The sequence below is a fragment of the Amphiura filiformis genome, chromosome 9 (genome assembly GCF_039555335.1).
Source record: "Amphiura filiformis chromosome 9, Afil_fr2py, whole genome shotgun sequence".
NCBI lineage: Eukaryota > Metazoa > Echinodermata > Ophiuroidea > Amphilepidida > Amphiuridae > Amphiura > Amphiura filiformis.
Genome location: NC_092636.1, coordinates 52088418 through 52114806, shown reverse-complemented (window position 1 = coordinate 52114806; position 26389 = coordinate 52088418). Strand labels below are relative to the sequence as shown.

The following is a 26389-nucleotide window of genomic DNA, read 5'->3' as shown; positions in this document are numbered from 1 at the left end:
TTTGTATTTCATATAGCTGTATCAGTTTGTGCAGTCGCACTATCATTTCAAAACTAAAATGGACAAGTAAGCAAGTAGATTCTGGTGTGTGTGATTGTACCACAGAAATAATAATAGAGAATCTGAACTCACTGCCATCTTTGTTCAGGCATAAAGGACAAATTGGGGTGCATTGTATTTTGCTCAGAATGCATTCTGAAGTTATGTTAAAGTATGGATGAAGAATCCTTATGCACGATGCTCGCACGCTTTAGTCTATATATCTACCTCCAGTCAGCGGCACTAGCTTTCAAGTTCAGCATGTGCTGTGTTAGCTTAGTGTTGTTTCTTGTGTGTACATATGCGTAGTGCTGTAATCGATTGTCGTAAGTATCGATAGTCGGAAAATACAAAAAGCACTTCGTCACTGGGCGGGAAAAACCTCGTATGTACATTTGGCCCTTGAATATGGATGAAGCAAACCCTTCAATATAAAGTCCATGCTCAAGGGCCAAAAGTACATGAGGTTTTTCCCGCCCAGTGACGACTTATACAAATAGCATGTACGCAAGGACAAATGCAAACAAAACAATAACATGAATGAAGTAGACATGTGGTATACTTAAATAATGACTTCAGCTTTGACAAACTGATCGCAGAGAAATAATTAAAATAAAATATTGATCAAAATCATAACGTAACTGAAATCAAATTCAAATCATATACATGTAAGAAGTGCCAGAGTGATTTTACACATGTGGTGACTCACGTGTCGTGTTAAGTCTCTCCCTTATGGTAGTTAGTGAAGTATCTATGAATATTATTAAGATTTATATTAAAGATAATTATATGCAAAATTATTCATACTTCAAAGACCATCAGAAAAATTATCACTTCCTGCAGTTAATATCATGGCAAAATAATGTTGTAATCATTTTCTTGCTGGACACAATGAAATCTCTGGGTTTAGCACATATCCTAATTTGTATGATAATTTCACTGATATTACAATCACAGCACAAACACAACTTTGATTGATTTACTCTTGTGGTTGAATGTGAGAACAATTGTGACAAAGAAACTTACTAACGCTCTGCAATATTTCAAACAACAAGCTGCTAGTATCTCCACCTTGCAAATGTAATGAAAAACCCAAGAGTACTAATGATTTCATGAGATGTGTTTATTGCTGATGTTGTTGGTAAAACATATTTAATTGAAAAATCATGATGGTATTATGCACATCACAGACAGATCACATCACATTTACTAATAACTGAAAGATATTTAGTACATTAAATCAACTCCAGACAACTGACCTGAACAAATAAACACATAAATGGCAGGGGGTTAGCCGGTTGTATGTCATGTGGGAAAAATGATCTGTTTGAGTTACTCTGTTGCTTATAATTTGGACTAGGGGCTGGGTAGGTATTCTTACTCAAGATCACTAGCGATTTTCTTTCACTTGCTAGGAAGCTTTATTTCACCACGGAGGCCCAAATCAATTGTTATGCTGGTTTTACATTTTCCTGCTGCTTGAAATTTTGATGATTTTGTTTCACTGCTTAATCGCACCAGCTACCGGTGACTAGCAGCAAGCCAATATATCAAGAACTCCACCACTTTGCACAAAGCAGCAAATCGCTTGTAGTTGACAATTCAACTCAAGAGCGGTGCCGCTCCAATGTACGAGAACAGGATACAATTTTTGGTCAATAAGCACAGAGCGGTAACATTGGCTTTCAGAGTCATACCGCTTGTAAAAAAAGGCAAGTGGAATGATGCAGCATCACACCGCTCAGTGGCATGCGGCAGAAAGTATAAAACCAGCATTAGTATGATATGGACATTAACCATCACCTTGTGGGGCCTAAGTATTAAGGCAAATTGCACTGAACATCTACCAATACCTGGTTTGCTTCAAATTGAGATATTAATTACTCAGTAACCAAAGCTTATCCTTACACATCAGTAGCCTTATCAATGGAATCACACACACAGGCATGCAAAGATGGACAAAATAGACCCCATTCACCCAACATTAAACGCTGAAGAGTCAATGTAAAGAAATTTTAAGGTTTCCTGTGGACTGATGTAACCATCTGCAAAATAATTTTTTGTACAATTCTTCATGCATATAACATAATTAGCAAAATCATCACACTATAGGATTGACTTACTTGGGCTGACACCAAACTCTTTGCTGCTGAGAATGTGATACAGTAGATCCTTGAGCTCATATGGACTTAGAGTCATCAAATGCTCATACGCTTCACCAGCTGAATGAAATATGGAAAACAACATACAAAGGTTAATAAATTTCAATCCAGAGGTAAATTATTTTCCACTCCATTAGGAAAAAAAGAGAGGTTTGTTTCCTAAAAATGCATCTAAGTATATTAGAAGTTAGTTTGCTTTAGAAGGACTGAAAACCAAAATGCATTTATTTGTTTATTTATTTATATTATGCATACACATTATGTGTGAGCGCATAAAATTCATTCATACATACTCACGATATAACGACGTTTCTGATTGGATTTGCACACTTTTTTGCTGGTCATAAATACCGTTTATGACCAGTACGCAGGGTATAAACAAGCTGCATCACGCAGCGTTGGAACCCAATTAACACGATCCACGATTTGCTAGTGTTGGCATTACACGCCGCATGTCACCGCGCCCATCTCACGCAGAGCGCAAAGAATGACGAGTATCACGCTTGACTCCCGGCCGTTGACCTCATGAGCCGAGCTGCTTCCTGCAAGTAGGCCTACTCATTTTCTTCCAATTTATGAAGGAAAACGGTATGGAAATGTAATTTAAACTTGTAAACCCTTATTATTTTCATCTGTATTGAATTGCTAAGAATGTTAGGTATGTATGAGCGGGTTTATTCATAGGATTTGGGCATGATCGCTGTTTATGCCCTCGGCTCACGCCTCAGGCATAAACAGCGATCATGCCCTCAATCCTATGAATGAACCCCTAATTGTGTCTGGAACTTTCGTGCATATGTACATGCTTACATGTTGAATTCATTTGGAGGAAGCGTCTAAACATTGTCAGTTTATTCTGTAGTTTTATTGCTGATATCAACAGAAAATAATTGATCTTCTTGTAATGTTGAGTGACAATGACTAACTGGCATTAGATGATCTTCAGCATCTTTTTGTTGTTGAATTTAATGTTTCACAGTTGTCTACTGCCATTTAACAACTCATGGCTGGCACCTCTACATGATTTACTTCCCTCAAGCAGCGAGCGAAGAAAAATCAAGCATATGACGTAGACAAACCATTGTTAAATGGTGATGAATAACAGGGAAACATGGAATCCCTAAATTATGGAGACACTTACCTGGGCAGTTGATTGTGCGAGCTAATTCCGTAGTCATGACTTGAATGATGAGACCTACTCTTAACCTCAACATCTCATGGAAAAGTTTGGGTTCAGTTCTGATAAACATGGCCAGATACACCAGGATTTCCTAACCATTGAAAACAACCCATACAAGGTTAGGTAGATGCAGCATTTAAAACATGGTAAGGTATTCATGAACAAGTTAAAAGTTCCATTCAATTAAGATAAGTGGATATTAAACAAACATTTTCAAAAAATACAAACATCACAAAATATTCAATAAAGCTGGAATTTTCTACTAGTTTATGGTAAATTTTAGCTGAAAATTATTGAAATTTAAAAATAGAAATAGAACAGATTTAGCACTTTTTAAAATTTAATCACTTTCAGTCCAAATGACTATTCTTACCCTATCTCTGATTGGCTTCGTCATTGGGCAGGAAAAACCTATGTGCTTTTGGCCCCTGAACATGTTTAAAACAGAACTGCCAACAGGTTATATAGGAGGTTTTGCTTTAAACATGTTCAGGAGGTTTTTCCTGCCCAACAACAACATGATATAGCCTTTCGTTATAATAAATGGATTTATCCGACATACCTGTGTGAGTACTGCAGAGCTTTTATCATCCCCACATGCCTCTCTAATAATCTTGGTAATCTCCCTTGGAGGTAGTGGTGCTGTGATGGTCTTCTCCCTCGGCTCTGGAGGAAGACCTACCGACACCTGCTTCTGTCTCACCAGCAAGTCTGTCAAGGCATGGGCTAGTTGCTCCACCTGTTTGCCTAGGATACCTGCCGTGTGTCGAACCAGGGACCATACCTTGAACTGTGCACTCTAAAATGATGTTGTAATGGAAAATTAAGTGGTATTTACTATTTATATATTATATCAATCATGCATAAATTCTAGACAGTTCATTGTTTGATTACCAATTTGATATTTTTATCATTAACAAAAGCAGTTGCACTATCTATCCAATTTAACAGGCAATATTCATTTCTAAACTTGTATTACCTTGTAGTAGAGTTCCTCAATCAGATATTTCACTGTTACACCAGTTTTACCTCCAATCTTGGTGTCCCATTCCAATCCTCTGCAAGTAAATAATGCACAGTTAGTCAGTCATCTATTTATGGAACAATTCATATTTTCTTTGACTTCTAATTTTTAATTATTTTCATTAAATTGGGTATAGAAAATTTTACTTTTCAAGAACATATATTTATTCCTGATATAATGTGGTATTTAATGATAACGATGATGATTTCATTATTCTGTCTTTGATAAAAGGGTATTCAATGAAAATCAATGAGTTGTGAGGGAGATGATGGTTTCATGGTATGGATGCATGTGTCGATACTCACTTAACATAGGAAGAATGCAAACTATCAGCCTGTAACTTGTGTGGAGTGAAGGCTGTTGTGTGTGTGGGGGGGGGCATTTGTTTTCACCTACAAACTTGGACATTGAGTCCACACTTATGTAGTGAAAAACCACACATAGCGAACCGTGGACACGGTTGTAAGACACCGGCAGAGGGTGATATACTGCATAACTTTGCATATGGCGTAGGGTCCTCTATCGTAGGTGTAATACCAGGTCCACAGTTAGCGGTGAAATATCACAGAAATCCATGTTTGGATTATGATATGTCTGTGTGTGTGGGTCCACGATTTCACTGTTAACAACCACACACACAATACTGGTCCACAGTTGTCGGTGAAATTGTGTGTGTGGGGGGGTCAATACTTGACAGCAAAGAGATGAAGTACAAGATCATGCACAATATCAGCGAGGTGACCTCTGTGAGTTGTGTGTGTGTGTGGGAGGGTGGATATATGGGCGACAGTGATTGTAGGGGTGGGGATGTGGGGTGGGAGTGTCTATACTCACTTAACAGCATACAGATAGTGCACAATATCAGCCTGATCCCTGAGTGAGGTGACCTCTGTGAGTTGTTTCAACAGGTCTTCTATTTCAACATCTTTATACATTCCAATTAGCTGCAATGAAAAATTGACGAAAAACAGAGAAATATGAATGGTTAAATTAGTGCCGATGTATGGATACTGTGACCTTTGATCAATCATATAAGTAATTAATCTTGTTGCTTTAATTAATTAATAAAGCGCATTACCTCCTTATCTTCCACCCAGCTTGGAGTCTTTGTCATACTCGCTATACCCCCTGAGGAACCAGCCATATCCGTCAGCAAATGAAAAGATCCAGATATTTTCCTCTGTGGAACCCCCAAAGGGGTTGGTTTCTTTTCATGTCTTGGAGACAATGGACCCTCTGAAAAAGAACGAGAGTGTGCAACATCGAGCAATGTTTGAATGAATACAACAAATAATGTAATTGTATATTTATTTGTTTTTACACACACACCCTAACAACGACACACAAAAACTACAGTCAAAAATTAATGTTCACAGCACAAATTAGATATTTTCCTTTCTTTTAGAGAAAACTAGACACATGGTCTGTAAACTTTCTACAGGCATATACATGATGAAATTTGATCTAACACACATTACTCCTATTCTGTCTACAGGTGCTTGTAAGAACTATTATGTAGTAACAATGGACAGGCATCAAAAAAAGAATTTGGAATTTTTAGAAACCATTTTTATTTGTCAGTGCAGTTTGTTTAAATGAATAAATAAATATATATTTAGAAATGTTTCCAGACATTTATGACTCCAACCCCATTAAATTAAACCCATATAATTCCAGTTCCAAAGGAAGTATTCAAATGTGTTGTAAACACAATACAAACATCACACAGGTAACAAAAACTAAATTTTGCTTTGACTAGCAACATGATGTAGCAGTAGTTTCAGCAAATTTTGATTTCACCTTAAAGTTGTCAAATTTAAGCTTTTATTTTGAACAGAAAATTTCTCCTGATATCAATATTTTCCCATGTGAACTAAATATAAAATGTTGGAACTTACACAAGGTTCAGCTTATTGTCACACAACTTGTAGACCCCACAAAAAAACCTCTCCCAAATGAATAGTGGTTGATTTGATTGCTTTCCAGGTAAAATCAAGAGTTTTTGTAATGATATCATTGAGCATCACCATTAATACAAAGGTTCTTTAAACAAGAACTTTTGTCAATGACTGATGTCATTGCATGGCCTTTAAATATGCACTGGAGTTAGCACTAAATATGAGCACGCACAAAGAGAGCGAGAGAAAAAACTCTGGAAAAGTCCGAAAACACAAATGGCATCTCAGATCAAAATTTTTCTCTTCAAATTTCCATATAAACCCATTTTATATATATATTGCAGATCCCACTCATTCAACATAAATCAACCCTACATGCAAATAGTACATACTATCCAAAGAGTATGAAACTCATAAAAACATTATTCATAAGTTTACTTTCAAATTCTAATGGTTATATATTTATAATTGACAGATTACATTATGCCATTCGTGTGTACTAAGCTACATGTGACAACATGCAGTGATAGGATGCAGATGGAAGCAGGCATATCACTCGCAGTAAACTTCAGCACACAAAACAAAAATCACACTTTTATCAAGTAAAGAAATTGCCACACAATTTATGATAGTAGAGATGCATAGCTACACTAGTGAATGAACTGGGTGGTCTAGGATGGATGGATATGGAATCCCAATGCATGTTAACCATATAGGTCAAGGGTCAAGATAAAACAATGATTTGATGGTAAGTTGCTTGGCTAGAAAGAGGGCATTTGGGTTTATTAATATCTTAGATAATAGTGGTATATTTCCTCCTCAAGGATCGGTATACAGTATGTAGGATACTTGAAGCAGTTATGGGCAACCAACCGTACGCGGGTCGCCACCAGCAAAATATGTTCATGAATGACAGTAGTGAATGCACTTGGGTGGTCTAGGATGGATGAATATGGAATCCTGATGCATTTTAACCAGACAGGTCAAGGGTCAAGATAAAACAATGATTTAATGGCAAGTTAGTATTAGTCCCCCTCAAAGAGCAGTATACATTATGGATATTTCAAGCAGTTATGACCAACACAAAATTTCAGCGGCAACTTACGATGTTCATGACGTTTGTGTTAATAGAAATACTTTGCGATGTGTATGTACTATATTCCTTCATTAGAAATTGCATAAAATGTAATCAGATATCAATGCACAGTAATTAAGGAATCAATCAACTATAAAAATGACACCAGGTCCAGTTTTCCTTTATTCATTCTGTTGTTATACTTGATGAATGGCTCATTCTGAAGAGCTGGTTATTGAAATCAAAATAATGCAACCTTCATTTGTCACATGATCTGGTCCATGGGGGCCAAAGGAGGCATTTTTGAAAATTGAGTTACTATAATTATTACCTTATAAACAACATTAGGCTATCATATACTGAAAACACCAAAGGTCTAGCATACTTAGTTCTAAAGTTATGAAGTTTTATGATGTCTATTTTCTTGTTTTTTACTCCATATTTTTGCCTTTATCTAAATTTCAACTTTGGCGCTTTTGGCCCCCATGGACCAGATTGTGTCACATTTTTCCTCGATTCTCAGTCTATAATCCAAAAGGTTTCTTGTAGCAGATAAATGGGTCTTCAAAATGAGAAGAATTTAATCTCAAAACTTATGAGCTATAGCCTATCTGGTGAATGAAAATGTGCAATTTTGAAATAAATCAAGATAGAAAAAAAGGGAAGGACAGAAAGTCACTATCAAAGTACATGTATCATGCTAGAGAATTATGTAGTTATTAATCTTCATCACCCTAACAAAGTCTAGCACTGTACAAGAAAGGTGTCCGTTGAAGAAGTTTAATCATGTAGTCCCACAACCGATTTATGTGTGCAATATCTATCCTATTGTTTATGATGCTTCTTTTTTTATGTAGTTATTAATCTTCATCACCCTAACAAAGACTAGCACTGGATAAGAAAGGCGTCAGTTGAAGAAGTTTAATCATGTAATCTTAGTCCCACATCCGAATTTAAGTGTGCAATATCTATCCTATTGTTTATGATGCTTGTTTTTATGTAGTTATTAATCTTCATCACCCTAACAAAGACTAGCACTGGATAAGAAAGGCGTCAGTTGAAGAAGTTTAATCATGTAATCTTAGTCCCACATCCGAATTTAAGTGTGCAATATCTATCCTATTGTTTATGATGCTTGTTTTTTATGTAGTTATTAATCTTCATCACCCTAACAAAGACTAGCACTGGATAAGAAAGGCATCAGTTGAAGAAGTTTAATCATGTAATCTTAGTCCCACAACCAATTTAAGTGTGCAATATCTATCCTATTGTTTATGATGCTTGTTTTTTATGTAGTTATTAATCTTCATCACCCTAACAAAGACTAGCACTGGATAAGAAAGGCGTCAGTTGAAAAAGTTTAATCATGTGATCTTAGTCCCACAACTGATTTAAGTGTGCAATATCTGCACTATTGTTTATGATGTTTTTTACTTATATAGTTCTCATCATAATCCTATCAACCTAACCAAGCCTATAGCACTGTACAAGAAAGGCGAAAGTTGAAAAAATTTAATCAAAAGTATAGCTAATCTTAGTCCCCACACCCAATTTATGTGTGCAAAAGCTGTGCTATTGTTTATGATGCCTGTTTCTTATGTATCATCACCCTAATACCAGCACTGAACAAGAAAGGTGTCAGTTGAAAAATTATAATCAAAAGTATAGCTAATCTTAGTCCCCAATAGATTTATGTGTGCAAAAGCTGTGCTATTGTTTATGCCTGTTTTTCTTGTGTGTGCCATCACTGCCCTAACAAAGCCTAGCATTGTATAAGTCAACAAGAAAGGTGTAAGTTAAATTCAACCAAAAGTATGGCTAATTTCAGTTCTCACAACTAATAATATTTATGTGTGCAATATCTGCCCTATTGTTTATAATGCCTGTTTCTTAACTAAGTTAACTAAGTTAAAGTTATTACAGCTGTACTGTCTGAAAATTGGAACATACTCTGAAGTTGTAAAAGCAATTACCTAATAAAGCAACTTTTTAAAGTATACATATTGACTTATAAACTAAACATTTCATTAGAAATTTGATGTTAATCGTCCACTCAATACTGTATGAAATATATAGTCAAATGGTCCAAATATAAAATCATATTTTGATAGTTGTTTTGGAATGATGAAAATGAAATAGTATTATGTAATGAAATTATATTCTACAAAATATATCATTCAACATAAATAATAGTAAATGTGTAAATACTTTTGTGGATTTGGTAAAACAATGGAAGTCCATTTGGCTATCAATAAGATTCATATTGTTATTCTGCCATTTGTTTTTTTCTACCAAAAGTAACCCAAAGGAGAGGATATATAATATCCATAGTTTTCAATAAAAATTTGTACGTTTTTATTACTTCCGTGGTCCGGGTACGCACTGATGATTAGCGATCGCATAGACCAATGGGTCAACTGTCTTCTTATCAAGACCAGTGATTACTAGCCAATCAGTGTAATTGTTTATCACTTTAGTGTTTATGCTCAGCGCACAGCACAAACCACGGAAGTAGTAAAAAAATAAGTTTAAAACATCAACAGCTTGGAACACAAAAAAAAGTTAACTGCATATGCTGCCTGGTGCACAAAAGGGTTAACTGCTAAGGTTAAATGAAGGCAATTATTACCTTTTGTGCTCAAGGCAGCCAATGCAGCCAATGCAGTTAGGCTTTTTGTGCTCCAAGCTGTTGACATGATACAAACCAATTGGATAATAGTTTTGATTGCTCAGTGGCAAAGAGATGTATGTCACATTAGCTGTGATATGAATGCATGCAAGCGTATCACAAGCATTCACAAATACTGCATCTAATGGACATACAGCTTTGTGCCGCTAAGTCATCAATTTATTTTTGAAATTTGAGCTGTGACTAAAGGACATTGGTTATTTAGAAGGTTCAAAGTCAAACGATATGGACCTAAAAAAATGGCTACAACTGCAAGCTGAATGAACTTGGCTTACATTCAATATCACCATGACTGAAAATAAAATTTTTATTACTTTCCTCCTTTCTAAAAAACAAACAATGTTTCATTAGATAAAATGATCAGTTTAGAGTTGTTTTTATGCAGTTAATTCTTCATTTTCTTCAATATCAATCGTGTAAATAGCCATATGGACTTGATTGTAAAACCGCTGGAGGTTTCATGATCAAACTGATAATGTATGACAAATACTGTTATAATGAAGATGAACTGAAATGCATCATCACTATCATTGTTGTAATTATATGTCAAATAAATAAAAATGTCTACTGCTGTATAGCGATATGATTCTTGAAATGAACTAAACAAAAAAATAAAAAAGTCCCTACCCGTCCAAGAACGTCTGCGTTCAGATGGGATTATAACCTGTGCTGCGGCATTCTCTTCTGCTGGGTCTGTGGTTCGCAAAATGGCTCTCGGGGGTGTTTTTGCAAGATACTCTTTACTCTCTTCAACAGCTTGAATAAACGTCAACAACGAGGCACTTCTTTTGAACCGACTTACCCCCTCTAACAAGTTTGGAGTGCTTGTTCGAGGAAGATGTGTCTCAACTATTGGTGGCATGGTTGTGGCCGGGGAGAATTCGGTTTTTGATCGCCGTCCAGTCGCAACATTCTGTTTCTCAATTGCAACATGGCTCTCTATATAAGGAGGGAGGTAGAATGAAAGGGTACTAACAATGCACAGCAGATTAATATAATTAAGATGCACATAGAAATAAATTGTTAAGAGCATTTTAAAGAGATATACAGTCACTTAAATTCTAGTACAACCAATTTTCCAATATTTTGAATCGCTCAAGAGATTGTACATTCTACAGACAAAATTGACTCCTCTCAATCCTGTGACTGTGTATATGATCACACAAATAAACACACAAGATGGGCATGTGTGGCATTATGGATCAGAAAGAGGGGGCAGGAGGCGCTAAATCGTGATCAAGGCGTAAAACGATGCACTTGTCGGCTGCTACATGTGTCTCATTTCCAATAATAACTAGGAATAAATACCAGTCTTATTTCCGAAGTGGAGGTCACTTCAAATTATCCCAAGTCACATGGTTTAGGAATATCATAACATTTCTTATACAATTTGACTTGGGGATGATTTGAAGTGACCTACACTTGATGAGTCTGGTATTTATTCCTAGTCATTATGTGAAATGAGACACATGTAGCAGCCCAAAAGTGCATTGTTTTGATATGGATGTACACATATATGATCCGCTGCTAAGAATTGTGCACCCTAGGGATGAAAAGTCTTGCGGGAAAACAGGCACATCATCGCATTACTGAAGAAGTCACCCGACCTGGGTTATGAAACTGTCAAGTAGAAATTTTGGATTTGTTTCAAGAGCTCTAAGGTTTAATTTTTACTTATTGTCTATTTTGCTGGAAAATGTCTGTATATCTCTTTAATCAAATAAAATGAGCACTGCATGGGTGATAACATGCGTGTAGCAGAGGTGAAGCAGAACTGTAAGTAAGCTTTCCCATTGTATGTGTACCAGTAAAGTGCAGCCCGCTAACTCTATCATGCTTGAACAGATGGATATCATGCTTGCACAAGCATGAATACTACATATCTAACATGGAGCATGATGATTAGATGCCAAGAAATAGATCAAATAAGAATATCACCATTGTTTTGCCATGCTAGACAAAGTGTGATTCAAAAATTATTTTGCCATGCACCAGACAAACTTTGATTTCAAATTGTGTGCAATAACGCCTGCAAACTCTACATGGGTAAAGATGCAAGAAGTTCCCTGTTTTGGTTGCCAAAATCCAATATGGGGATTTCCTTAGCATTAGGCATGTGGCTCATTCTCTGTTCCAATTCTATGTATTATGCCAAATAGCCAGGTAGAATTGGTTATTTCTGACACTTTGAGTGGAGCAAAGGTCACACATGTGAGAGGTCGCACATGTATGAGCCTATGAGGTACAACATCCTTTGGTGTGATGCAAAGGAATAATAATTAAAATCACTGCACACACAGAAAGAAGGCAACTACAAGGTACAGGGACAAAAGGAAAGATACTCCAGTATATGTACACGTCATCCTACAGGGTGATCCAACTCACAAATATGTAACATGTGTGAATCAATGCGTCTTAAAATGATGCATGCAAGTTACTAAATTCAAATATTATGTTGAGTCACCCTGTATGTTTGAAATTTAGTACAAAACAACATCTCTGCCATATGACATTACATGTGGTGAATAAATTGCATTTTGTTTCATAGTACATTGAACTTAGCAGTGATCTGGGACCTGTTTCAAAAAGACTTACGATCAATCTTAAGTTTGATTTCAAAGGGTTAAAATTTAATTAAATCAACTTAAGATCAATTGTATGACTTCGTGAAGTAGGTCTCTGAATTCAGACTCCCATCGCATTCATTAGGTACGAGGCATATACAAAAGATTACCTCATAACTAAAGCCAGTTAATCATGTCACACATGACTAGGACCATCTTCACAAAGACATTTGATAAATCATGCGTGCCTTGACTCATTAAATAAAAGCCCACCATAAAGACTGATATGAATCCATTTTTGTAAAAATTAGCCATGTAAAGATAGATGTAAAGATTCATAATGAACTTATAAGGCACCTTTTTGGTTTACACATCTTCATGGCATAATAGGGATAAAAAGAGGAATGTCAAAAATTTTCAATTTTTTCAAAATATACAAGAATATGCCTATGACCCTTTGACACAAGTAAGCACTGCCCCATGACTGGGGGAACAGTAAGATTAATTATTAGCTGCAGAGGGTAAGACATAAATTAAACATTTAATATGGATGCAAAAATGAGTTAATATCTGCCTTAGTGGTGACTGAGACTAACAGGACTCGTCGTGTCATGACGTGTCATTGGCCCCTGAACATGTTTAAAGCAAATCCTCTTATGTAACTGGTTGGCAGTTTTGTTTTAAACATGTTCAGGGGCCAAACACATAGGAGGTTTTTCCTGCCCAACGGCGATGTATAAATTAGTCTTGGGTGGTGAGCAAGTTTAAAGCCTTGATAAACATGGGTGACATTTATGACAATATGATCTTAGAAATGTGCCATATTTGGCTTTTATAAATATTGGATGACAAACAAAAGTCGTGCCAGCATTGCCTTGTTGGTAACTTTTAAATCATAAAACACAAAGCATTGAGTATAAATTTATAAATGTATAAATTTCAGATCAAATCATAAACACATATATTTTTTGATACACTTGTACAAAAAATACAATTTTGGCACTAAAAATATTTAAAAATACTAATGATACGAATGATTTCTGTACACGATTTCTGGTTAAAGATAACATGAAAAACACAACTATATCTTGATAGTAATTACATGCAATTAGAAAACAAAACCAGATAACATTTCTGGCAAATTCATCTAAATTAATGAATCAGTGTTAAGTATCTAAATTTGTGTCATACAGAAATCAGATATTCAAGTGTATTTCCCTACATACTACAATCAGAGAACACATTATAGCTCAGCTGCTCCATCAATTTGCAGTAATATCGTGACATGCAAAAGTCTAATACTATAAGTATAATCATAAAGCGCTTATAATTCTGATTTCAAAATTACATCTTTGCCACCTAAAATATATCATTTGCTTCCATTCAGCAAAAAATATTGTTGTGTTGCCTCTCAAGGGTAAAAAAAGGGGGGTCAGACAGTCATATTTTATGGATCAATCAGCCATGGCAGGCGTGGATGTATAAACCTGTCAATATCACAGATATTTATGTTCTAAATTGTTAACTGTCAATTTTTAAGCATGAATTTAAAGGAGCATTTTATGATTCTAGCATCCTCTTTTTATGGTATGTTTGAGTAGATATCCAGAAAAAAAGTTTATTCCCAAAATTTCAGTTCATTGCTCCATAGGCCACTGTGCTGTAATTTCAATCGTAACAGAACATAAATACAAATTTGATGATAATTTTATTAAAGAAATGAATTTGCAAGAAATTTTAAGCACACCAACATTATGCAGCCAGAGGTTTAAAAATCTCAACTTTTTTTAAAGCAAAGTGGGGGATGACATTATGGAAAAAGAATTAGACTTTAAAAAATATGGCAAGTGAAAAAAAGGGTCAGTATTCATTTGTATAGTAAATGTTTTGCCTGTTTTCAAAATTTGGATCGGTCGCGGCAGGCAACACAACATTTTTTATTGCCTTATTGTTACTTTCCAGATTGATTCAATGCAATTTTTTTAACATGTCATGGTTTTGAGTGTGTATTTCTTTGTGGCACTGATTTTTTAGATGAAATAGTAGGTATACATTTCTACTCAGAAATATATACTCTATGATTATCAGGTCTACTTAATGTAGAATGCTGCAGACTACATTGATCATTATGCTCCATGCAAGAGAATTGAGCCTGTATACCTAAGTTTTGGCTGGTTTCCATTTCTTTATGCAAGGCATATTCTTGGAGAAAACAGGGAGATAATGAATTGGTTCTCAGCAGTTAATTTTGCAATGCATGTTTAAGTGTGGTTACAGAAATGAGCAGGATGACAACCACAAGTATCTACTAGACTATTTATCAGGTGGGGAAGGGTGCTAAAAATATCACACATTAATAAATCAGATAATACGCAAAATTGCAAAGTTCTGCCATCTCATCTGTTAACAGGGACCAATGAGAGTGTGCAAGATAAAATTGTGATGCAGGCTACAGTGTCTGTCACTGCATATTTTAAAAAAATTCTGCAAAAACTTGCAATTAGTCTATCAACCCTCGTGAATATGCGAGAAAGGGAGATACATGATAAGGACAACTTGCAAATTTGAAACTTATCTGTATTTGTTTATTTATCTATGCTACTGGTAATAAAGCATGGAGCATAGTCATATATAGAAATGATATGTAGGGGCTTTGATCATTATATAGCTGTCTATCAGGGCTGCCAACTCTCACGCTCATGCAATTGGATACCTTCTCACGCTAAGATAGTAAAAGCTCACACCAAGGTAGTAAAATCTTACGCCAAGGTAGTAAAACCTCACGCATGGTCAAAATATAGTCTGAGCAAATTATTTTAACCCGTCCCCCTACTTTTTAGATTCATGAGCAACTTGTCGAATAACAATTTTAGTATAATATTTTTGTCCCGGTACACCCCTGTTCGACAATATCTCACGCCATGCAATTCTGAAAAGTTGGCAGCCCTTCCGTCTATATTGGGTACAGCTTGTAAGTCACCATGGCAGCATTAAGATTAGACTCTTTAAGATTAAACAGGGGGTGGTTGATAATACCAACAACAGGGTAGCACAAGTAGTACAATTGGTGAGATTACTTGTGTAACAACATCGCAATTGAGTTCACATATATTGCAGCAATTCAATTTAACACGTAACCGGGGAGAGAGGATAATAACAATTTTACTATTTAGTGGAAAAAATTGTTTAACAGTTAAACAAAGAAAGTGTGATCAGGAACATATAAAAGTGAGAGGAGTTTTGGTAACAAATTCATTCTTGATTTTCACTGTTATAAGTGGTGCTTGCTTGCTAGGTTACGAGCGGTGCATCATTAACAGAAAGGTAACATTTTGAAACATTTTGCGTGAAATTCAAGTGCAAGTTGTTACGTCACCTCTTCTACTCACACACAAGAATATACCTTTAAAATTAAACTCTAAATCGGCTAACATTCCTGTAAATCAATAATAAGGACAATATAATACTATATAACAAGGACACTATATCATTGTGGTATATAGAGACAAATAAGGTTTTGAGAAGAGAGCAAATTCAGGGCTTCTCAAAATCACTATTGGCTAATAATATAGTTTGATCAGCTCGTAATCCGCGGGCCTTATAGCATCGCGGATTAATATCCATATATTTTATTTTGAGAATTGTCTTGTGATAATTAATTCAAGCCCTATATTTTGTCTAATTTATTTAACACACACAATATGGACCAAACATGTCAACTATATCACTCTTAACGTGGGTCTACTTTTCGGCGTAGTAGTAAAAGCCTATTAGCCTAACAATTCCCGCCGCTTACGAGCTAATTAAAGTATACATAGTTTCATGGGCCAAGGACTTGTCTCTCTTCTCAAATTTGAAGCAATTGATATGTAACAATAACCTTTACCTATCTACCTCAATGCAGAAGCAACAATGATATTTATCCTTTAGTTGACATGAATTCTGTAACACCACTTGGATAAAACCTGTATCACCTGAGTTACCCTGCATATCCTTATAAGATGCACAAGTACTTCATGCATGGTATGGCTGTACAATTGTTAACCGCAAAGAATATAAATGTTGGCATTTGTACAGCACTTTCACAAGTATAAAGGCGCTTTACATTTGTTCCGCTGTTGTTAGAATATGTTAGCTGTCATACAATGCCCAAGGCATGCTCATACCTTTGGGCGGAGCTCAATGGACAATATTCATAACAGCTCCCCATTTCACCCCTGGGTACAGAGAGGAAAGCACCTTGCCCAGGTGCACAACATGATGACAGCGTCGGGGCAGAGCTTGTACCACTGCGCTGTGCCCCGACTGCTTTTTAGAAAGATTACTAAAATCCTTAACAATGTTCACCAAAGTTTACCAAAATGGGGAAAGAATTCATGTTCTCTAAAGGATAAAATCATTACCCACTACTTGTTCTCAAGAAATACAGGAAAATATCCAAGGTTTGGTGCTGTATTCTACATGTATATATGTCACCAGACTGCAGATATTTTCCTGTATTTTGAGAACATGCAGACAGTAACTAATAGTACAACCTCTTTAGGTATATTATTATATTGTAGTGAGACATGATATCTACTACTGACTAACAGTGCTGGTTAAATAAAGTGATAGCATACTAATATGGTATACAATAGTCATATATAAACAATGTCATTGTTATGGCAAGTAATTATACTATTTGGCAAGGTTCTTCAGCAGTCTGCTGTTGTGGCATTATTTACAGTGTAAACATGGAAGTGGGGATCTGATTGGGTTATTGAATCATGTCATTATCACATCGGCACCTCATTCGCTGAATAAGTTGCATAATCAAATGACAGTTCTTTTTTTTGTGATAATCAGGATTAGCAGTAGGGTATGCAAATATCTAATTTCGTCCACAATTCTAAAACCATGGCAGGGCTGAGGCCGCTGACTTCCATAATAATGACTTGCAAGTAATGGAGTTCTAATATAAAAGAGCCCTCAAGACTCTGATAGGCATTGTGGTCTTGGATCACAAGTTGCGGACGGAATCAGATTTTTGCAGTACGGCAGTGCTGAAGGACCTTGCCGAATACTATAGTAAGTAACCTACATTGCATGATTTTTACAGATTTTGGATTTGATCGAATAATTAATGAAATTGTTCAAACAAAATTGATTATGGCATGAAGGTGAACAAATGATTATAATTTTATCAAAGATTAAAAATGTTTAATGTTTTTTGGTCATATGTCCATCGCCCGAAAAAATGGTATTGACATGTGTGGATGCGAGTGTGGATGTGAAATTTAACAAATGTATCTGACAATGTGAACAATTTGAGAGCTTTTAACATGTGCACTCATAAAATGATGGTATAAAGGAATGACACATTGTCAGATGGGACCTAGTCCAACATATCACCATGTTTGCCAAATCAACATAAAAAGTCAAGATTTAGAGCAATATGTTAGGCTTAACTCAAGATTCTGAATGCTTACACCTGTGCCAAATCTTGTATGATTGCGTTTGTATGAAAACATGTATGCGAAATGGCAGGATTTTGCACGTTTTCCAAAAAATATCACGATTTCAATTTTATAGCCAGGATTTAGCTATGTTTTAGTTGGCAACACAGGAGAATATATTTTTAATCCAAAAAAATTAATGAAGTATTTCTTCTAAGAAAGTAAGATAACACATATTGCCACCCTATTTGTGGATTTGGTACGGCTATATATTACAACTTTACAAATCATATCAAAACATCAAAGAACCTATTTATACAATCCTACAGCATGCACAAACAGTAACTGTCACCACCAGATTCCAATTACTGCTGCCACAGAGGTACACTGCTGCCCAGCTACTATGTGGTTACTCCAGAGTACCACTGCAGCACCAGTCTGGTACAAATGAGTGTTGTGTACACGATTCCGATGTATGTACTCTAGAGTACCCACATGGCCAATAAAGTAGCTGTGTGGCAGTGTACCTCTGGGCCGGCAGCAAGAAGAATCTAGTGGTGTATTCAATACATAAATAAGTAAATATGTATAATCATAACTAGCTAACTTTGGATAACTTGAGACTTACCTTGGCTGAGATTGTCAACATCAATAGACCTTGTCCTGGATATGATACCATGGACACTTGATCTACGTTTCCTCTTCTGTTCTTTCTCAATCTTTGATGGCGCTTCAGTGGCAGGCAACGAGAATGACTCTTCCGAAAAAACTTGTTTCACCGCCGGAAGAAATGACTTGGGACCCGCTGGCGACAGGATCGAATGAAGGTATGAAGTGATGTCACTAATATCAACTGTTAGAAGTAAAGACAGCAAATAGTTAATTATCTACCTATGAACATGCATGACTGCTAAATTGGGTTTTCATTTGATACCAAAATTGAAATGAGAGAAGAGTCTGTGCGTTCAGACTGAAAGTACAGTAAGCCAAAAAATTAAGGTACCAGTTATGTTCACCCCCTGTATATCCTAAACAAAGACAAATATGTCATAATTGGAACCAGAGGCCAACAGCTGAATCTTTTACCTCGAATTTAAGACCTCATTTGTTGAAATTGTTCACGATATAAAGACACAACGATCCAAAAACCCAAGGAAGATTTCAATTTAAAAGTTGCCGTTCACAAGTTTGCTCCAATACATGCCATATTGATTTGTACACAACATGTTCGCTAACATAAGAACTAGCACCGTGCTTCCATTGATTATCACGTTAAAACTAGCGCCGTGCTTTCATTGATTAGAACACAAAAGTGCAACTTTTGATTTTGTTTCTTCATTAGGTATTAGATTAATGATTCTTTAATTCTCAACCAATAAGGTCTTAAACCAGAGCTAATGAGTACAGGTATTGGCTGTTTATTTTAATTTTGACATAGTTGTCTTTATTTAAGATATACAGGGGTAAACACAACTGGTACCTTAATTTTTTGGCTTACTGTATATGATATCACCAAGAGATTAGGCCCAAAGAGCACCGACTCGGCCATGTTTGCATGTCACTCATGGAGGGCAAAATAGTGTACCTCCAGATTATTTTGCCATGTGCCTACTATTTGATGTGTATGCTATTTTGTATTGCGCAAGTAGTGTGTTGTGCTGACAACATATGCTATAATGAAGACTTAACAATAGGCTTTCGGTCAAAACATTCCACCTTTATGGCTATAGAGCAAATGGTAGACAAAGTTACTGCAGCAGTTGAAAGAAACGAAACAACTATTGGAATATTTCTGGACTTATCAAAAGCCTTTGATACAATCGATCATAACATACTCTTACATAAATTAGAACACTATGGCTTTCGTGGTATTGTGTTAGAATGGTTCAGAAATTATCTAAGTAACAGAAAACAATATGTTTATTATAATTCTTATGAATCAGAATCACACGATATTATATGTGGTGTTCCACAAGGATCAATCCTGGGGCCACTTCTATTTATACTCTATGTTAATGATATAACTAATGCATCTAAAGTACTCGAATTAAGTCCTTTTTGCAGACGATACCCATTTTATACTCCCATAAAAACGTAGAACGCCAGACAAACCTTGTTAATGAAGAGTTAAAGGAAGTAAGCAATTGGTTTAAAGCTAATAAATTGTCAATTAATGCTACCAAAACAAATTACATGATACTTGGCACACCCAAAATGACATCGATGAATCAAGACCTGCAAATCACACTAGATCACACGGCTTTAGAAAGAGTGCATCAAACTAAATTCCTTGGTGTACTAATAGACGAATGTCTCACTTGGAAATGTCACATAGATTGCGTATCTAGAACAATTTCAAGAAATGTCGGTGTCATGAATAAATTGAAACATTTTGTTCCAAGTCGTATTTTATTTATACTTTATTTTACTTTAATATTGCCTTATTTGAATTATGGAGTACTTTTATGGGGAAATACATGTAAAACTTACTTAAATAAAATTGTAAAAATTCAAAAATGGGCTATTAGAACTGTGGCAAACGTTCACTATAGAGACCACACAGTGCCATTGTTTGCTAATTATAACATATTAAAAGTTGAAGATATGTACACACTGGAATTAGGTACATTCATGTACAGGCACTCTATAAATGAGCTGCCCTGTTCATTTGATAATTATTTTACCAAACGTTCTGACATACATAACTACAAGACACGATATGTAAATGACTTAAATCTAACCAAAAATAAGAAAGTCTTTTCTGATCATGCTATACGTACAAGAGGTCCCATTCTTTGGAATTCTTTAGATAAAAATCTGAAAGCTTCAAAATCTGTTAAACATTTCCGTAATCAATTCAAAACAAAACTGATCTCTAAATATAATTAATCTTTTTCGTGAGCACCCCCCCTCGCCCCTTCCCTTGTCTTTTGGTTATGTTATGTAATGTTGATTTATTTTGTTAATTTCATTTGATTTCAGGGAAAGGCTAACTTTCAGACCTTTTGGTCTTCCAGCCTTTTCCTCCATATGTACCGTGTTTTTATATATTTTTTTTGTAATGTCTTTGATTTTTATGGAAATAAAATATGAATATGAATGAATGAATAGGGATGGCGGTTACAGATAGGTCGTCCGAAGATATGGGTAGTGAACACTACACATAGTAAATATTGTTGTGAAACCCTTTTTTTTCATTTTCAGTCAATTTTACAAGTTGACCTCAAATGACCTTTGACCTCAGCATATGACCTCATATACAACTATTACATGAAAGCTCCCATAAAAGCAGCTTTGGCTTAAGTTTGGTAGTAAGTGTATGGGTACTGTTCATGTGAAACCAGATTTTGTATTTTCTGCCTATTTACATGTTGACCTTTGACCTCAGTATACAACCTTGAACACACCAATAGATGAGGGTTTCCATAGTGCAGCTATGACCCAAGTTTAGTTGCAATAGGATTTTAACTGTTCATATGAGATCAAAAGCCTTACAAAATTGTTGACGGACGGACACACGACTCATGATTCATATAAGGTCTTTTCCTCCAGACGACCTAACAAACTATTTACCTCTCTGTCCTGCTGTTGTTGTCTCCAGAAAGCTTAGTTTTTTGATACAGGAAGTATTGATGAATTCCGACATCTTCCCTAGTGTGACTTGGACGCCATTGATGTACCCATTCTTCATCTTATTGATGACATTTAACATAGCTGGCTGTAAGAAACCACCATGATCTGAAATGGAAAGGAAGACCACAATGCAGGTTTACAAGTGGTCATATGCAACGAAAAAAACACCAGACAAGTATGGTTGTCAATATCTTCACAGATTAGTACTGTCTTAGCAAGCGTAAATAATAGGTGAAAATAAAAATTTATCTTATTTTACAACTAGATTTTTGAAGAGCATAAGTGGCCGAAGGTTGCTATAGTGATCAGCCAGTGACGTCTACATACTGAGGCAACTATATCTCATTTGCATCTTTGTGGCATCCTTAAACTTTTGAGCCTTTTAAGGTGGGACAGAGGGTGGAATGACCTAGTTGTGTTTGCACTCAAATATCGACACAAATAAAGCCGACACACAAGAGGAATGGTATGGGTTCTATAAAGAAGATTCAAAGGCTTGATATATGGTGTATCATTTCCGCATCATGTGCATGATTTTTCCCGTTTTGATATGTTATTGGAAGATGTCTCATTTAAGACAGACCATCACAATATGCTAATTAGAGTCAGGGGTTATGGGGGTTAGGGTTAGAGTTAGGGTGAAGGCTAGGGTTAGTAACCCCTGATCCTAATTAGCATATCCTGATGGTCTGTCTTAACATATTATTGGCCTTAACTCAAAAGCCACAAGACCTCTGAAAAAATAAATTATTGGATTCCTTGACTAATTTCCTGTAAGAAGTACACAACCATTTTAAAGTTAAATGGCTAAAACTGGAAATATAGGGCCCCTGCCATCCCAATCGCCTAAAAACATCCTTTTATGATGCCACTTATGACTATTATGAATAACTGGATATGATTTTGTTGATATTCAAGTGACAAATATCTGTGAACTTGCCAATTTACTTCTTTCCTGACAACATTTCAAGTCAGACATCGCTGTGTAAAAAATACAGATCTGTGCATTGATATCTGTCATTTGAACTATAACAACTACAAAAACCTGCTCATTATCCTCTAAATAAATAATTCTACTTTTTCTCTCTCAAATCCTAACCATAACTTTAACCTGTAAATCTGAAAATATTATTACTTACCAATCATGTTTGATGTTATAGTGACTGTTATTGTAGGCCTTCCAAGTTCTCGCCAATTATATCTGAGATACGCTAGATCACTTTTACATATGTCTGCTAGCAAGTCATTATCCAATGCTAAGTAGAACTGATGCTGATCTAAAAACTACATCACAACAAGAAATGGTATTGAAATTGATTAGTATAATGATTGTGCAACAACTCAATTACTGATTTTTTTAATGATTCATTTCCAATTATTTGCTTTTTTGGTTGTCATTTACTTGTTTATTACTTTTTGTATTAAATATTGAGCATTGTGGTTGTTCGACCCAGTCTGCAAATACAGTGAGTGGATTGAGCTCAACAAGTTTCCATATTATTATTATTTTAATAGTTTAAAAAAAACCTAATTATGACACAATATAGTACAATCAGACCAAAGTCAGCAACAATGAAATTGAGATATCGGCAAATATCAGGAGCACAAAACAATTAAAACATGAGAAAATGGACAAATAAAAAGTTTATAACTTAGAAACCAAGTATGCCATGGACTGTTTTCAACATCAGTAAACTTTGGTACTGAGCAAGTTGGTGATGGCAATAACTAAATTTTCAAATTTCATTGCAAGGTACTGCTTTCATCAATTTCAATCTTACCTGCGGTACAAATGCCATTGTATGACCATGTAGTGTGTACAGTTTACTAGTGCTAAGAAGACCATGGTCACTGGACACGTTCCCTGAAAGGCCCATTTTGTCATTGACGCCTGTTTAACAGAAGAAACACAAAGAGTATAATAATATCAATCTGTGTGTTTACACTGAGCACTCTGTATTTTTACCTGGTATTACCTGGTAACCCACAATCCGATTCAGGCAACAACCAGCACGTTTCTACTGATGCTTAAAATAAGGGTTGTGGTGTGTACCAGAAGTACTGAAACTGTTTTCCTGAACTCCAAGCTGCTTTCATTTTTTAAGGTCACGATGTGATAAATTAAATGTACATAAAAGAAGTTCAACACCCAGCAACCGTTAACCGGTGTGTTTCTACTGGCAGAAATACCGGGTGTCACACCACATGATCAACCTCAACATGTGGATCACGGTTGCCGTGTGCCCACACCGCATCACTCTGAACCGATCTGTTTCCACTGAGCACATTAACCGGTAACACTCTAACTAAACCGCATTACCCGCCAACCGTTCCCAAGTACATGAAGTAGAAACACGCATAATAAAAATATCTATTAACGTTTGCACTATTGAATATAAACCCATGAGAACTACATGATGATTGGTTACAAGACTAATTACCATTTATTGAGAAAATTAGCAACAGGTAAAGATGATTGAGCTTTTAAAACTATTCAGAAGCTGTAATTTAATTGGTTATTCAGATAAACATGACACAAAATTAACCAATCAGAAACACTGTAAGAAAGGCAAAAATGTGATGGACATACATACATATATATATAAATACACATGCACTCAAAATGAATACAAAATCATACTATCTACCTTTTCGATACAGCCAGGGAGATTTATGTATCAGATATTGTAAGACTGTTACTAATCAATGTTCAACTTACCTAGTCTTGAATTGAGATATGAGAGTACCCTAGCATGATAAACACGTATAGGTTCCACAGCACTTATATGTTCCACTTCTATCCCATGTTCTGCCATTCTATGCACTATTTCTACATCCTCTGCCAGTAGACACACTATTAAAGAGAAAACAATACATGCACAGTAATCCATTTAATTATGTCCTCTCAGGCCTAATTCATGCTTAATGGATCTGGAATGAGCCTTTTGAGCATTTCGACAGTATTTTTTGTGGGACATGAGAGCAGATCAGACATATCGAATTGCATTCTGAATACGAAGAATGTCTTTCTGATATTAAATAATTTTCATTTTTTGAAATTCACGATGTAATACAAATTTTATGATAAATCATTAAAATTTGATATTTTTCACATTTTTGATACATAACAGTCCTCGAAGTAAATTCTATAAATCTAATGACATATTCTTAAAGTGTATGTAGCTGGGAGGAAAAGCCGACGATCAATTGAAAATTTTGACCTTTCATATTGAAGATATGGATTTTTTCCCAAAAAGACCTAATTTTTTTGTTGTTTTGGAAAAAAATCCATATCTTCAATAATGAAAGGTCCAAATTTTCAATTGATCGCCGGCATTTCATCCCACCTACATACACTTTAAGTATAAATCATCAGATTTATAATGTTTACTTCTAGTACCGTTAAATATCAAAAATATCAATTTTTAATCATTTGTCATAAAATGTGTATTATATTGCGAATTGCAAAAAATCAAAATTATTTGATATCAGAAGGACATTCTTCGTATTCAGAATGCAATTCGACGTCTGATGTGCTCTAATATCCCACAATAAATACTGTCCAAACGTTCATACCCCACCCCTTAATAAAATTGATTATCACTCAATTACTGCCAGGTTTGTATTGCTGTTTTCCCATCAAATTTTGTGAAGGGGGTCACTTGATGTTGCCTGCCAGCCAAGCAAATAAAATCAGTAATTAAATTATCACTTGAGTGAACAAATTAAATTCTAGATTTTTTTTTATCACAGAGGTAATTGATCTTTTTTTTTAATAATAAATTCCAGCTGAAGGTCTATCATAATGGAACAAATCACTTCCCTATAATGAGAGCATGAATCTGGCCTTAGAGCCAGTGATATCAAAAGCCTTGATGTACACTAACTAAACACAACAACACATGATTGCATTTAAAAGGACTAAATGGAGGGGGGTATTGATAAACTAATCAAAAGACATTATCAGATATACCAACCAAGCAGGAGAGAGTTGGATTCACATCAGCATCATGCAGTTTATGTGACTGTTCGTCCTGCTATCTTCATTCATTTGCCATTCTGACTGTAGCTATTCCTTAAAATGTGCCATTGTTGTGCTCATGTAAATATGAATGTCTTTTCTTCTTCTTCCGTATTAGTGCTGGCCTCATATGTATGAGTATCGCACTGCATACAGAGAAGCTGTACTTATTTTACTCTGGAACCTAGAGTAGATGAGTGTATTTTTGAAGTACAGTCAACAGCACCGGGATGATCCCCTGCTCTTTTCAAATAGCCTGTGATTATCTTTCACATGCACACTGCATTAATGTCAGAAATACATGTACACAGGACCAACAGCTTAAAGTGCCCTCCGAAACACTAGCAAGTAGAGTAAAGAGCCTTGCTCAAAGACACAACAAGCCAGCCGAGCTCAAGCGGACTTACTCAGATTTCGAACCCAGGACTCGGGGCTTCACAGTCCAACGTCTTAACCACTCGTCCACGCTCCCCTTAAAGTCTCAAGCAAATTAAAACTAACCACAAATATGAATTGTGCACTGCACTTAATGCTCCAGGAAGGAATGCTTACAGTAGCATATTTCAGAAAGCCAATACACTGGTGATAAATAATAATGATAAATCAATCAGTCCAGCTTATTGTTTTGGTCTATGGATATGATTGCAAAACAACAAGGGCAACAGTTAG

The 26389-nt window shown here is 35.6% G+C and overlaps 1 protein-coding gene across 2 annotated transcripts in view; it reads right to left on the bottom strand.

Moving 5' to 3' along the window:
- The window catches only part of LOC140161143 (probable phosphorylase b kinase regulatory subunit alpha), a 59646-nt gene that overhangs the window by 19038 nt on the left and 14219 nt on the right, over positions 1–26389 (bottom strand). The window contains exons 9-21 of one of the 2 annotated variants that reach the window (XM_072184575.1): positions 24419–24553; positions 23481–23590; positions 22839–22983; positions 21640–21804; positions 18695–18919; positions 16035–16067; positions 14792–14833; positions 5484–5641; positions 5240–5349; positions 4361–4439; positions 3944–4180; positions 3343–3472; positions 2163–2261 (exon numbers count right to left, since the gene is read on the bottom strand). In XM_072184575.1, coding sequence (XP_072040676.1) covers positions 2163–2261; positions 3343–3472; positions 3944–4180; positions 4361–4439; positions 5240–5349; positions 5484–5641; positions 14792–14833; positions 16035–16067; positions 18695–18919; positions 21640–21804; positions 22839–22983; positions 23481–23590; positions 24419–24553 — 1668 coding nt within the window. Of the gene's footprint in view, positions 1–2162; positions 2262–3342; positions 3473–3943; positions 4181–4360; positions 4440–5239; positions 5350–5483; positions 5642–10694; positions 11007–14791; positions 14834–16034; positions 16068–18694; positions 18920–21639; positions 21805–22838; positions 22984–23480; positions 23591–24418; positions 24554–26389 lie in introns of both variants that reach the window. The other variant, XM_072184574.1, reaches the window with a different exon arrangement.